At 42.2% G+C, this 14,869-nt stretch overlaps 2 protein-coding genes across 9 annotated transcripts in view; one reads left to right on the top strand and one right to left on the bottom strand.

Moving 5' to 3' along the window:
• ERI3 (ERI1 exoribonuclease family member 3) overlaps nucleotides 1-14,869 on the top strand; it is a 329,148-nt gene that overhangs the window by 2,434 nt on the left and 311,845 nt on the right. For 3 of the 5 annotated variants that reach the window (XM_072127564.1, XM_072127566.1, XM_072127562.1), the window contains exon 2: nucleotides 456-615. The gene's annotated coding sequence lies outside the window, so the exon portion shown is untranslated. The remainder of the gene's footprint in view (nucleotides 1-455; nucleotides 616-14,869) is intronic. The other 2 variants (XM_072127565.1, XM_072127563.1) reach the window with 1 other exon arrangement.
• The window catches only part of RNF220 (ring finger protein 220), a 151,039-nt gene that overhangs the window by 24,279 nt on the left and 111,891 nt on the right, over nucleotides 1-14,869 (bottom strand). For all 4 annotated transcript variants that reach the window (XM_072127555.1, XM_072127556.1, XM_072127553.1 and 1 more), the window contains exons 4-5: nucleotides 9,564-9,609; nucleotides 475-570 (exon numbers count right to left, since the gene is read on the bottom strand). In XM_072127555.1, coding sequence (XP_071983656.1) covers nucleotides 475-570; nucleotides 9,564-9,609 — 142 coding nt within the window. The remainder of the gene's footprint in view (nucleotides 1-474; nucleotides 571-9,563; nucleotides 9,610-14,869) is intronic.

Genomic DNA, 14,869 nt, shown 5'->3' with positions numbered 1-14,869 from the left:
TCCTTGCATCCACTATGGATCCACTATGCAAATGGACACCACTAACTATAAATTGTATTAGGCTGTCTGTGATTTGGTCAGATACTTGCAGTGATATAATCTTGCCAGTGAGGGTGTAAACATAAACTATGTGGTGAGATGATGAAGGCCCGGACAGTCTTTTACACTATAGTTTCAGTATGTGTCATGCAGTTACTATTTGGGTAGTACATTATGTAGCAGCAGCACTCACTCGTCTGCAGGACCACTGTCACATTACAGAAAGTCGAGTCTGTATCATCACATAATTCAGAAATTAATCTCCGAACCCCGCAACATGACAGCAATGATTTAAGGGCCGAGCAGTTCCAGCTGTATCAATAAATGACCCTATTATCCCACTGTGTTAACGGTTTCTATGGCCGCCGCCTAGTAATTAACTGCTCATTTTGCACTTTTCATCTCTTTTTTTGCAGGATTTGTGAAGCTGCGCACCTGGTATCTGTCCGAGTGGTGGATTTCGTCCGTGGAGTGAGGCGAAGCCGTGGGTGATTCCCCTTCTCTCTTGATTGTAGCCGATAACAACAGTGACTGCAGAATAAGAGACAAGAGTGGGGAGGCAGATGAAAAGGTCAGGTAGGAATTGCAAGAAATCTGAAAATTCCAAAGCTTTTATGTACTATTTTTGTGTGTGCCCTCCGCTCTATTGTGCCATTACAACTGCCAACAGCAAAGCCTGTTTGATCATTTGTCAAAACTGCAGATCTTTGTTAGCACCGCCGCCATCTCCTGGCTCAATGGGGTTGCAGGCAGCCAAGTGATCTTTCATGTAGCGGACCCATAAAAAGGCATTGATCGTAGGATTGAATGCCATTAACCGGTCCAGGTTCTTGTAATTACAGGTCCCACATAGATTAAACTCTCCTCCCAGCCTTCTCCATCAGGTTTCATCACAAGTATAGCTAAAAGTCTACAAGTACTGCAGGAGGTGGAGGGGAGGAAATAGGAACAAAGTCAAAATAAATTCCCAGTCCCCACATCGCAATATTGTTTTGTAAAAAATGGTCCAGGAGGCCGAAAGTGAAATGATATGTATTCAGCGCTGAGCGAGGCCTGGGAAGAGCGCGGAGCCATTTATTTAGCATTCTTCCCCAGCTCCATGGAGATGACCTCTGGAAAAAAAACAGGGCTAAACTAATCCCGGAGATGTCAATCTCCAGGCCTCTTCTACATGTGCTTGCAGTTTAGATTAATAAACTGTCTATTTCTAGATTGTGTGGAAAGCACTTCAATTCTAAATATCCAGCATGCATGTTAAGTATGGAGCAATTCATGCCAAATCACACTCCCCCAGCCTGGCCCAGAAAACTCAACCTTTATAACCAGTTTAATTACTCCAATGCATCCACAGTAAAGAAGAAACAACTTTCCAGATTTGTTACAAATTCCCTGCTGTTTTGTGTTTATGGCGGCGTGGTGGAGCAATACGTCTCCATGATAACAGACAACAAAAAGGTGTCGTCTGATCCCATAGTCCTCACTTTCTGCATAACACAAATTAATTGTAATTACTTTATCATATGTGTAATGGGCTAATGATAAGTCATTAGTAGATTAGTTGATTGTTGGGGTGCCAGATGTTGAACCCTTATGGTTAAAAACTAATGATCTCTCCTATGGATCTGTAATGCACAGATTTGAGAACCCCTTTATGTATATACCCTCAGAATGTAGTAAATGATGTCTTATTACTAGAAAATATACAATCTGAAATGTTGCTCCTTAGGATGTTGAATATGTTCTATCTTTCTGGTATAGTTGGGTAATAACAAGGCTGTTATTAGACCGATGTATACAAATGCACAAATTAGAGCTATCACGGTATTATGGTAGTGTACTCTCCCAAACATTCAAATACTGGCCTGAGGCCTGAGGAAAATGGATTTATTGAAAAAAAGTAAAATTCCATAAAATAACATAAAAACCAAAAAATAAAACTGTATAAATCTATATTTCTATAAGGGTATATGAAATTCGACTCACCTACCTCTATGGGATACAGAGGTAGGGTGCTGCGCTAATTTCGGGATCGACCATGCATATATACATTTATATTTATATCGACCATGCGTATATACGTTTATATTTATACAAATATAAATGTATATACGCATGGTCGATCCCGAAATTAGCGTAGCGCACTACCTCTGTATCCCATAGAGGTAGGTGAGTCGAATTTCATATACCATTATAGTATGTATATATATATATATATATATATATATATATATATATATATATACATACTATATACTATATATATACATACTATATACTATATACTATATACTACATACTATATACCAGTGGTGGCGAACCTATGGCACTGGTGCCAGAGGCGGCACTCGGAGCCCTCTCTGTGGGCACCCAGGCCACCACCCCAGCATGAAGTTCACCAGACAGGACTCAAAGAATCTTCCTATAGAATCTTCCTACAATGATAGGGGAATTTGCTCTCTTCCTTTCAACTGCATTGGTGTCTTTAGGAGGCTGAACGATTGAAAGTTGTCAAAGAACAAGGAGAAATAAATTACTGCTTAAATTGCTGCGCTGGCACTTTGCTATAAATAAGTGGCTTTTGGTTGAAGTTTGGGCACTCAGGCTCTAAAAGGTTCGCCATCACTGCTATATACTATATATATACATACTATATATATACATACTATTCATATACCATTATATACTATATATATACATACTATTCATATACCATTATAGTATGTATGTATATATATATATATATATACATACATACTATAATGGTATATGAAATTCGACTCACCTACCTCTATGGGATACAGAGGTAGTGCGCTACGCTAATTTCGGGATCGACCATGCGTATATACATTTATATTTGTATAAATATAAACGTATATACGCATGGTCGATATAAATATAAATGTATATACGCATGGTCGATCCCGAAATTAGCGTAGCGCACTACCTCTGTATCCCATAGAGGTAGGTGAGTCGAATTTCATATACCATTATAGTATGTATATATATATCAGCTTTACATCCTGGTACATAGAGCTCTTATGGTACAAGTAATACTAGCTAAGTCTAGCGAAATATAGATCGTCCACCCAGGTACACTGCCACCATTGAAGCACACTATATTCTTATCTACGTGGGAACGCAAGTGTTGCCCTGGTTACACCATCTTAACAACCCATGCCGGCTACAGGAGGCACACTGCGCAGGCGCAGAGCGCGGTGACAAATTACTCACTGCGCATGCGCACCATCGCACGGCTGCCCGGATGTGTACACAGACAGAAGGCGCGCTCTCGGCTAACCAGAAGGTCCCCCCCGATACACTGATTGGAGTAAGTGAGGAATTTTGTTTAGACCATTTACTTTATAACAGTGGTGGCGAACCTATGGCACGGGTGCCAGAGGTGGCACTCAGAGCCCTTTCTGTGGGCACTCAGGCCATCACCCCAGGACAGAGTTCACCAAACAGGAAAAAATCCACAGATTCTTCCTGCAGTTCCAGACAACTTAAGAAATGCTCCCCTCAGTGCTATTTTAAAGAGACACTTCATTGACTGTTTGGAAGTTCAGGAAAAATGAGAAGGTTTTGACAGAAGAGCTTTGAAGGTTCTCCTGCTGGACCCATAATTCTTCCTGTACAAAGACCCTGGAAAGAAGCTACAATGATAGCCTGAATTTTCCCTCTTTCTTTCAACTGTATTGGTGGCCTCAGGGGGCTAATACAATTGTAAGATGTTAAAGAACTGGTAGCAATAAGTTACTGCTACAATGCCATGTTGGCACTTCACGGGAAATAAGTGGATTTTGGTTGTTGTTTGGGAACTCGGTCTCTAAAAGGTTCACCCTCACTGCTTTATAAGTTTGTAAGAATGCATTATGTCGCCTTGATTGCCCTATGTTTGAAAAAGGGTCGAGAACCCGAAGCGCGTTACGAAGGACTGCATAGGTTTTATTTTTTGGTTTTTATGTAATTTATATGTAATTTTACTTTTTTTTTCAATAAATCCATTTTCTTCAGGCCTGTTCAAGTATTTGAATGTTTGGGAGAGTACACTACCAGCGCACCCATGATAGCTCTAACTTGTGCATTTGTATACATTTTCCTTTACCCGACCCCTAGTGGAGTTTCTGGGTTTTAAGAGCTGTGGGAGCTGCCGGTCTAGTGATACCCACTACAAATATCACACAGCCTTTGATCCTACTGGACTGTAAAGACCGCTACACGTCCCATGATTTATAAGCTGTTTGTACAAGACGCCATAAGGTGAGCACCCTTTATCTACATTCACACGTCTGCAAAGTTCTCCCAACGATATCACCCGAGGCGCCGTCCTCTGTTGTCTTTTTTCTGTTTACTTTGACTATATTAGACCGATGTAGTTTGGTCATCCCATCTTTCCCTGAGTCTCTCATCATGATAGTATTGCAAGGCCTGTTATAACTGTGGTGGCAGATACCCCCATGTATCTCAAACACTGCATTTAATCAAATGAACAAAATAAGGAGCAAATGTGTTTTACTAAAAGAAAAAGACAAAGGAGAGGAAGAATTGCAGTAAATCTCAGCTGCCCTCCCGTATCACTCATTAAAAATGGCCTTTTCTAAGGTAAAATTATCATTGTAAGCAATAAGATCTTTAAAAAGGTAATTCACGGCTTTCTCACCCTTTAATATGATAGCCGCCACCGGCTAATTCTTCCCTTAATGGCAACACAGCCATAAATTTTGAGCGAGCCAGGCCCTCTCCTCACCTCCTCAATCCTTATCCTGGCAGTGATGTCTCTCCTGCTTCTGTCAGTGAATGATAGTGGACAAGTGACACTCAATTTACACCTAACACAAGTATCAGGATGGGATTTACTGCAAGGGATTAACTACAGGAACTGAAAACTTACTGTAAATATTCTCCTTACATTTCTCCTTACATTTCTCCTTACATTTTACTTTAAACATACATTACATTATGGGATGTGTTACTTCTCCTGCAGAGTGATGTCTTCTGTATACTGCCTATATAACTACTGTAATACTGCCACCTATGTACAAGAATATAACTACTATAATACTGCCCCCTATGTACAAGAACATAACTACTATAATACTGCTCCCTATGTACAGGAATATAACTACTATAATACTGCCCCCTATGTACAAGAATATAACTACTATAATACTGCCCCCTATGTACAAGAATATAACTACTATAATACTGCCCCCTATGTGCAAGAATATAACTACTATAATACTGCCCTCTATGTACAAGAATATAACTACTATAATACTGCCCTCTATGTACAGGAATATAACTACTATAATACTGCCCCCTATGTACAAGAATATAGCTACTATAATACTGCCCCCTATGTACAAGAATATAACTACTATAATACTGCCCCCTATGTACAAGAATATAACTACTATAATACTGCTCCCTATGTACAGGACTATAACTACTATAATACTGCCCCCTATGTACAAGAATATAACTACCATAATACTGCTCCTATGTACAAGCATATAACTACTATAATACTGCCTCCTATGCATAAGAATATAACTACTACAATACTGCCCCCTATGTACAAAAATAAAACTACTATAACACCTTCCTCTTATGTACAAGAATATAACTACTATGATACTACTATGATACTGCTCCAATATATATCTATCTTGCTGTATACCGTCTCCCGAAGTCTTTCCTGCCTTCATGCTTGTATTGCCCTGCATTGTAATTTTCGCTCTTTGATGAAATGGCGCTGTACGATAAATGCCGGGCCGTCATTTTCCACCATTAGGCAATGAGATTTGGGTCCTTATAACGGTGGAGCAAAGTGAGCGCTCATCCTGTAGTCATCCATCAGTGTCGCCTGTCAGTACAACAAATAAGCCTGTTTTTCTCTGGCGCTGGCGTGTTTTTACTCGGGCGGTAAGTGTTTCCTGTGCGGAGGTTTGGGCTTTAGCTCCTCTCTAAATAGATACTTATCACTTAACACAGGAGCGATGCGCTGACAGTCCCTGCTGCTGCCGGAACGTCTGCACTGATACTAATAGCTGTGATCATCGAGGAGATGTGAGCGCTGAGTGATCAGTGATGTCAGGGCACGGGCGGACGCCTCGCTTCCTCCGTGTTTTCTATCTCTGGTGTTAACTCTGTGATGATTCTAAAAAAACTAAATGATTCACTCAAAAGGTTTTTCATGGCCACAAATTGGCAAACTGCTGGCAAAAGAGCAGCTAAAAATCCCATTTGGAGAGAGTAGAGAAATCCGGTCTACCCCCCCTCGCAAATCTATGCTTCTCTGGAGTCTCAGGTTCTTACTCTTTACTTCCTGTGATGCTGTTTCTTAGTTTGCTCAGGGATAGGCAGCATGGCCACCATTACCCCACTGTGGGGACTCGCCCATCTTCCCTCATTACTCGGTGCCACACTCCTCCATCACCGCTATGGTATTTCTACATTGGGAACACTTGGGAGAGCAGAAATGACTGGAGGCATGTGGATGTGGGGCAACAGTCCTAAGGTATGTATCTGTTGTGGATCTTGTGCATATATATAGTATATAGCTGCTGTATATACTGTAATTCCTGAGATTATTCTGTTGCAGCACTTTACTCCTCTACTAACAAAAGCGAAGAAATCCACTGGGAATTAGCTACAAAATCCACAGGAATATCTGTGGTGAATCTTCAGGTATTAAATGTCAATTCACTAGAGATTTGTGGCCTGGTATTCCTTTAGATCAGGAGCAAAGAGGCCCAAGACGCCCAAACTCCAGAGATTTTTCAAAAGTGACACAAAAGGTATTTGATTGAGGGATAAACCTTGTGTATCGTTTAGAGGTCGTGTTGAGTGTTTATTATTGGAACTGTATAGAGCAAGAAAGGCAGCGTCCTGGATGTTACACAGGACCTTTATAGGGCGTAGGGCCTTCAGCCTGACATATACGCAGGTAGAATTCCCTATTCACTGTATGTCATTAGGTTTAAATGATATATATAAATCATATATTTATATTGTACAAGTTACATATTTTTACTTATTTTTATTACATGAGATGGGGCTAGGGAGATGCTCTTTTGCTAGTGAGGACTATCGATTTGTTGGGGTTTTTTGTCTTTATTTCTCCAATCCTAAAATGTGTACAGGGGGCTCCGATAATAGGGTAGTTGTACCCATTTATTAGTGCTGCCCCCGATGTGTTGGGCATTGTACACTAGTTTCTCTTGCACGTCTCTTGTGTCAGATCTCCTTCAGCGTCTTGTTTACTTAAAGGAGATGAAGAGAGACACGGAGGCCGACAGAAGACATGAGAGAACGTCAGAATAGAACAGCTTGAAGCCACTTTATACAAAGACTCTGCTCCATGTAAATAAGAAAGTTTGGAAACGGCTCAATACTTCAGACCGAGGATCTTCAAAGACCTGTCTGATGCCCAATGAAAGCGTCTATCCACAGGGAGTCCCTTTTCATGATGGATTCTTAAACATGCACTCTGTGGCCTTTAAGAAAGGGAGAGCAGTGAACGGGGCTCAGCTGGGCCCCCTCTACTGTGGCCCTGTTTAATTATCACTTATGGAACAGATGAGACTGTTTGTCAACTAAAATGCTTCCCTACCGGGAGCTGGAACCTTCTGCGGAGTGCTGGTGGCTTCACCTGTTTTCTCTGTTACTGATACTAAACAACCAGCTGGGCAATGGCAGCGGCGATGGTCTGCATCTCTTTAATGACAAGATTCCTACACAATGGGGCTTATTTACTAAGGTCCCGTGGCCGCATTTCCGTCGGGTTTCCCAATGTTTTCGGGGATAGCGTAGCATGCAATCGGATTGCAATTGCGCCGTCTTTCATGCAACACAAATCAGGGGGCGGGCCGATGGACGATCCAACGGATTCGGACAACGTGCGGGATTTAACATTTAATATTTCCCACTTGCACTGAAAAGAAGAAGGTGAACTCAGGCGGACCTGAGCGGGGAAGCTCATGCAGGGTATCGGGTGCACGCTGGTAGTGAATCCTGGCAGACTTCATCCTCGTCGGACATTCCGGATCGGGGATCGCACAGGGACCAGGTAAGTAAATGTGCCCCAATGTCTTCACCTCAGATTATTTGTACAGATATTGATCTGTACAAAGTCCTTCTGATTTATCAGAAATATTCTGACACAATCTTACCTTACGCTTAGACAAGTTTGTATATAAAAGACACTCTTAAGAGATCCGAGAGTATTTGGGGCCACAGTTAGACGCCCCAGGGCTGGCTCCAATTACACTTACTAGGGACAGAATGTTCAGAGGGGGGATAGTATAGGGACATCATTGGGCCAGGGACTACCGCCTGCTCATGTCTCTCTGGTATCACTTTTTTGGGAATTGTTGCTTGTTTTCTCTTTTTCTTGAATCCTGTGCTACAAAGTTGCTGTGAAACTGCGGATTATCACCTAATCATCACATCGAATTACAGATGAAGGAACCTGCGACTGCTGGGACTCTTTAACAGTTGGGGGCTAGCGGGCTCACTGCGGGGGGAGGGGGGTTTGTTATATTGTATTATTGTATTGATTGTTTTTCTTTTATTTTCTCTTCTTTTGTTTTTTCTTTGTGTCGTGTCTCTGTGTTTTGAAAACGGAAAACAGAAATGGTTGATGTCTTTGATAAAACTTTATTTGATCAAAAAAATAAATATTCTGACACACAGGGATGGGGGGCACCATCACTGCTGTAAGTCTTCACCTAAAGAGGACACAGGGGACAAGTACAGTGAGGCTGCTATAGCTCCACAATTAATGGTGTTAAAAAATAAAGACAAAATACTTCCCTCTGATGCAGCACAGTGACCCCTGTGTCTCCTGTCTACAGCGTGTGGCTGTGGCCCTATTAAGGCGCAAGCTATGACGTTAGTGAAGGGAGGCGCTGCATTAGAGCGGAGCGGAGGCTTCTACACCCTGCTCCAATCCTGACTCAGTGGATGTTTTTCCCAGCCAATCAATGGCCACAGCAGTGACCCGCTCAAGGCAGTGATTGGCTGAGCAGTCGTTTCCTGTAGACAGCGGAGGATCGGTGAGGACTGCTGCAGTTGTTTTCATTATTATTTATTGTGAAGTTTAGATAAAATTATTAATGGAAAAAAAACGCTATTAGATAAATTTTGATCCGGTTCTATGTGGTGATCAGAACTGACTACACTTAATAATGGTGGTTCCTGTAAACACTGTCACCACCGCCTTTAAATCCTCAATTATTCCTCTTGATTCAGACAATTATCTCGCTCTTCATCTGAGCAGTCAGAAGGGGCAATATCCTGGGAAATGGTGCTAAAAGTAAATTAGACTTAACACAATCTTAATCCTTTCTGCTCTTGAATACGATAAGTGATATGAATCAAACTCTTCCCTGTGTGGGGCGAAATACACAAATAAAAGATACAGATCTGGAGAGGATTAACCCTTGATGAGCTGGAGTAAATCTAGAGGTGGATAGAGCTCATATATATAGTATGATAACCTGTTGGCTGTGTGCACTCACCTTGGGTGTCCCCGGTGGCATGGTGTCTTTCTGTACAGAGTTCTTACTGCAGATAAAGAGAAGAGAGACAAATCAGTACAGCCATTACATCAGAGGAACAGGTGATGATGTCACAGCACCGTGGCACTGATTTATTGGCTTGTATTGGGTTCATTCCCCCGCCGGCGCTGTAACCGGAGCGATACGCCTGAAATGTAATAAGTACGGCGGCCCCCCAAGACAAGTTACATTAGAAACAATTATACATGGAGCCCACGTCCCCAAACAGGATTGAGCTGTAATTTTTTTGCTTATTAAAGTCATCTTTCTGATGTAAATTCTCTGTGTAACGCGCCACGAACAGCAGCAGAAATAAATTATTTTTCCCTGATTCAATTTGTCAGGTCACAAAGCACCTGGAGCTGTGCAGGATCCTGAGATCTGTCTGAGGAGATGCGATGCTAGAAGGAGCGATCAGGGCGGGCAGCATGTAGCCTCTGGTCCGACACATGTTCCTTGTAGCCCCCTGGCTCTGTTGCATGAGGCAGGGGAGGGGGGGTATTTAATATCGGGATTTGTATGCAAGCCTGTAGTCAGGAGCCAGGGATGAGCAGGCAGCAGACGACGCTCACTAGCAGATGCTCACAATAGAAGAAGACATATGAAATCAGATCTAGTCTGTATTAATATCCATGGGCTCTGGCGCATACACACACAACGCTCCGCCGCCTCCTCCAACACAAATACATTTTTATGAGACTTTTTAGGAGATCAGCGCATGAGATGTGACAGAAGAGACAATGTCGCTGTCATGTTCGCTTTGTGGAGGGCACTTTGGTCCCGGATTATGAACAGCGGTGCTATGGTGGGGGGATAAGGGGAGAAATTGAATTTGGTTCCCTTTAATGCTCCTTGATTTGGCAGATGGCCGTGTGTGTTGAAATGAAAATCGAAAGGGGGGTTCCCTTTAATAGAAGCAACAAGCCGCTCCGTCTGGCCTGTGAGATGTCGGCTCAGGTAGTTGGCAGAAAGTTTGGGGTATTTTGTATATTCTGCCTCTCATCCTTGGGTTATGTACTTGCTGGAGCCACTCATGAGACAGGACATGGATTTCAGACCATCTCAGTCCCCCATAGACAGTGCAGGGGACCTGGAGCCACCCATCGTAGCAGGATCGCGATAATAAACCCAAAGAAAGAAGATTACCCTAAAGACGCCCTTTTGGCTTCTCTTAGAGGGGGTGACTCCAGGTCAGCTACATTGTCTGATCTCATCGTAATAAATGTGCTGCTTCTCTCTGTCCTCTGTGCTTTACACTGCAGCTCAGCTTGTTTGGATTGGCTGTTATGTATAAGGAGAAACTGGGAATGGAATAAGGAAAATATACAAGAGAATAAACGGTTGAGGATAGACTGGAGGAGGGGCCAAAAGTTGACTTTTAATTCTTTGTGCGTTTTCGCTAAAAACTATTTAAATCAGTTTTTTATGTAATTTTCAACCACAGTTTATTTCAGTATTTATGTCACAAAAGACATGTTTGTTGTACAGTGCGCTAGCCCCGTGGCTCAGTTGTGATAATCGGCATGCGCGCTGATGACAACGCAGGACCTAATTCAGGTTCATGCTGACGGCCGCCTCTTTATTTTGATTATTTCAGATTTTATGCAAATGAGGCTCATCTGTTGGAGAGCCACCTGATCCTGTATTTAGTTAACGAATTATGTCATTATAGTGATACATGGAATGATACAATAATACCATATTCATAGGTGTGGGATTACTTATAGGAATTGGGCGGCATTGGCTGATACCATAGAACAACAGCCTTCATTGATCATATGCAGAGAATAGGGGGTGTTGGAGGGTCCCGTTAATCACTTCCTCAGGCTGGGCCCAGAGATAATGACCCATTTACATAGTAATAGGCGGCCCGGATCCACGCCCCGGTGATACATGCCTATTAAATGCTGGGATGTGCGCAGGACGTGAGCGGCCGATGGGAGCGTCAGGACGACACTTTTAATTAAGATGATTTACACAGAGTTATCCTTCGAAAATAAAAACCGCTGCCCAGCGTCCTAATAAAATATGATAATCACTGCCGGCCCGATTTCTTGCAATAACTTAGCGTTTGTTTTAATCTGTTTGGGGAATTAGTCGCCCGTTTATTACAGGAGACGACATCTCTTTCTGCTTTTTTAATATCTGCTGTTTTTACCTGTAATTAACATCTGCACAAAGAATTACAGAAAACGGAGCGTACAGGGCGCCCAGCTGCTAGCAAACTGCTTGAGTTATATCTACTTCTGGGAAAGCTGGGTGGTACCCTGTGCAGTGGCTGCCAGCTCTCTTATCATCTCGGTTGGGATAAGGATCAGCTCTTCATCTTTTTCCTCAGTGACAGGAAGCAGCTTCTTGCCCGTGTGATTGATAAGACGGCGGCATCGAGAGGGACACATATCACAGGATGGATTCACACCAGGACCAGATAATAAACATCATAAATTTCTGCTCCATCCTGACAGTGTCTGCGAACACAACCTGAGGGACTGATGGATGGAAAGTACAGAGGACAATATGGAAGCTGCCCAGGTAGACTATAACAGAAGGGGTGGCGCCCTGTGTATATCTGTTTTATATACAGGCGGTCCCCTACTTAAGAACACCCGACTTACAGACGACCCCTAGTTACAAACGGACCTCTGGATTTTGGTAATTTATTGTACTTTAGTCCTAGGCTACAATAAACAGATATAACAGTTATCACAGGTGTCTGTAATGAAGCTTTAGTGTTAATCCTGGTTCTTATGAGAACCAAACATTGTTTTAAAATCCACTTGTCACAGAGACCCAAAATATTTTGGCTGGGTTTACAATTATAAAGTATACAGTTCCGACTTACATACAAATTCAACTTAAGAACAAACCTACAGACCCTATCTTGTATGTAACCTGGGTACTGCCTGTATATACACACACACACAGGCAAGACAAGATCGGTACTCCAGATTTGTTCATAAGTTGAATTTGTATGCAAGTTGGAATTGTATATTTTATTTATTGTAACCCCAGCCAAAAAATTTTGGGTCTTTGTGACAAGTGGATTTTAAAACTTTTGGATTGTCATCAGAACCAGGATTAACAATAAATCTTAAATACAGACTCCTTTGATAGCTCTTACAGCGGATCATTGTAACCTAGGGCTAGAGTACAGTAAATTATCAACATCCAGAGGCCTGTTTGTAACTAGGGGTCATCTATAAGTTGGGTGTTCTTAAGTAGGGCACCATATATAATATATGTGTGTGTGTAAATATATATATATGTGTGTGTGTGTTACTGGAGCCCAGTGTGATCACTGCAGTCACTTCCCATATCCTGTTCATCCTGAGCTGCTTGGTTCATGAAGAATCTGTCAGAAATGTATTTATCTCAGAAGTAAACCATATTCAGATAAATAGAAAATCACTGGAAATTAAGGAAAGCTCCCATCAAAATCCATCTTGATAAACACTTACTCATAAATCCAGGCACAGTGACTGAGGTAATCTTCTTATTTGTTATCCATGTCCTTCCTCCTTCTAAAATCAGCTTTTAAAATATTCAAATGAGAGGCTCTGGGGGTTTTACCAGAGCCCATTCGTGCTGTAGCATCATAGGCTGTTACCTTTTCTAGCCTTCCTCCTGCTCCCACAGCACTTCTTTCCTCTGCATGATGTAATCACACATAGTGGGAGGGGGTCATGCTCCTACATAGTGTAACAACCTGTGAAGCTACAGCACAGTGGGGCTCTGGTAACCCCTTCTGAGTCATTAGCATAATTTTAAACATTGATTTTAGAAGGAAGGGGTCCACGAGATAACAGATATAAGACAATTGTCACAGTCCCTGGATCTATGGGTAATGTCCCTGGTTTATCCATGCTTGATTTTGATAGATGTAGCAAATCCACATATAGACTGAGATGATAGTATGTACCCCAGAAATCCTGACCGTACACAATGGCATTTGATTGTGGATATATACTGAATAGAGCCCACCTATGAAGTTCTGATCATCCTGAGCAACCTGCAGAGATACTGTGCCACCCCCGGTCACTACGTATGTCACCTAGTGGAGCCACAGTCCTTTGTTACCCCCTCCCCCATTCATAATACTGGTGGCATTTATCATCTTTTATGTTCCTGGTGCCAGGGCCCTCGTCTGCCGGTGACAAATACCCGCTGCATTCTTTATTGGACGCCTCTTTTTGTGCAGCCTGTGTTCAGATTCATATAATTCAATTATAACATAATAATAAAAAAAACTGAGAAAATTGAAGAATCCACTTAACGTCAGGCGCCGCTGCCATTTCAATCCATAACTGGCGCAAATGATGTTAAAGCAATTTGTTGTTACACGTTGTGTTAGCGGGAGATCGCTGCAGCTGATACAATGTGGCTGTTACACGCGCAGGAGGCTATTTATCAAGGGGCACAAATGGCTAATAAAAGACTATAAGATTATTTGTTTCATGCCGGCCCTTATTATGTCAATGTATCAGCGGCAACACGGAAACACAAATGTCTGCGCCTCCCCCGCTCGCCCTAATGTCATCTACATATCACCCAGAACCAGGGGAAGCCCGATCCACTCCCTATGCTTCCCTATCTTCCACACATATGGGATCAAGAATATTATATGAGCTGTTCACAGAGATTGACGGGTGGACTCTCAGATTTCTCTTGCTCAAAGAGGAGATACATTGTCAGCAAAATCTGCATCAAATTCCACCACAATAAATGTTATGTAACAATGCAGATTGAGGTGTGAACAATTCCCAACTAAGTGCCTGTTCCTTGAGAGCTCAAAGATTTGTTACAGCAACTTCTGTAAAGTCAATAGTTTCCATTTATCTAAATGTTTATGTCGAAGGGAAGAACTCAAAATGGTGTGAGGATTTTAGGGGTCCGTGCAGCGCTCTAAGGACCACTGATGTCTATGAAGTAAACCAAGTAATGGTCCAGACATTGTTAGATTGGGGTGCAATTTGGTGTAAAATCTCCCTCCCCGGTTTCATCAATGTTTGCTCCATATGCTGTAGTTTTGCAGCTTCGCTAGCATTACCTTATAATCGGATCAGCGTCTGCTCCTGGTGTGTTTGAGGGATCAGTGATCTGTAAATGTTTTTGGCTTTTGTATATTTTGTATATCCCATGTAATGACGGGACGGTTTTCGTAGGAGACCCCTTCCCTGATATATGACTATACTATTATTGCACCTCACCACTAGGTCTCAGACCAGACATTACCCTTTTATTCGTCCATCGTGATAAAAACATGTGCA

Source organism: Engystomops pustulosus, chromosome 10 (genome assembly GCF_040894005.1).
Source record: "Engystomops pustulosus chromosome 10, aEngPut4.maternal, whole genome shotgun sequence".
NCBI classification, from domain to species: Eukaryota; Metazoa; Chordata; class Amphibia; order Anura; family Leptodactylidae; genus Engystomops; species Engystomops pustulosus.
This window is presented reverse-complemented; position numbering and strand designations above follow the sequence as displayed.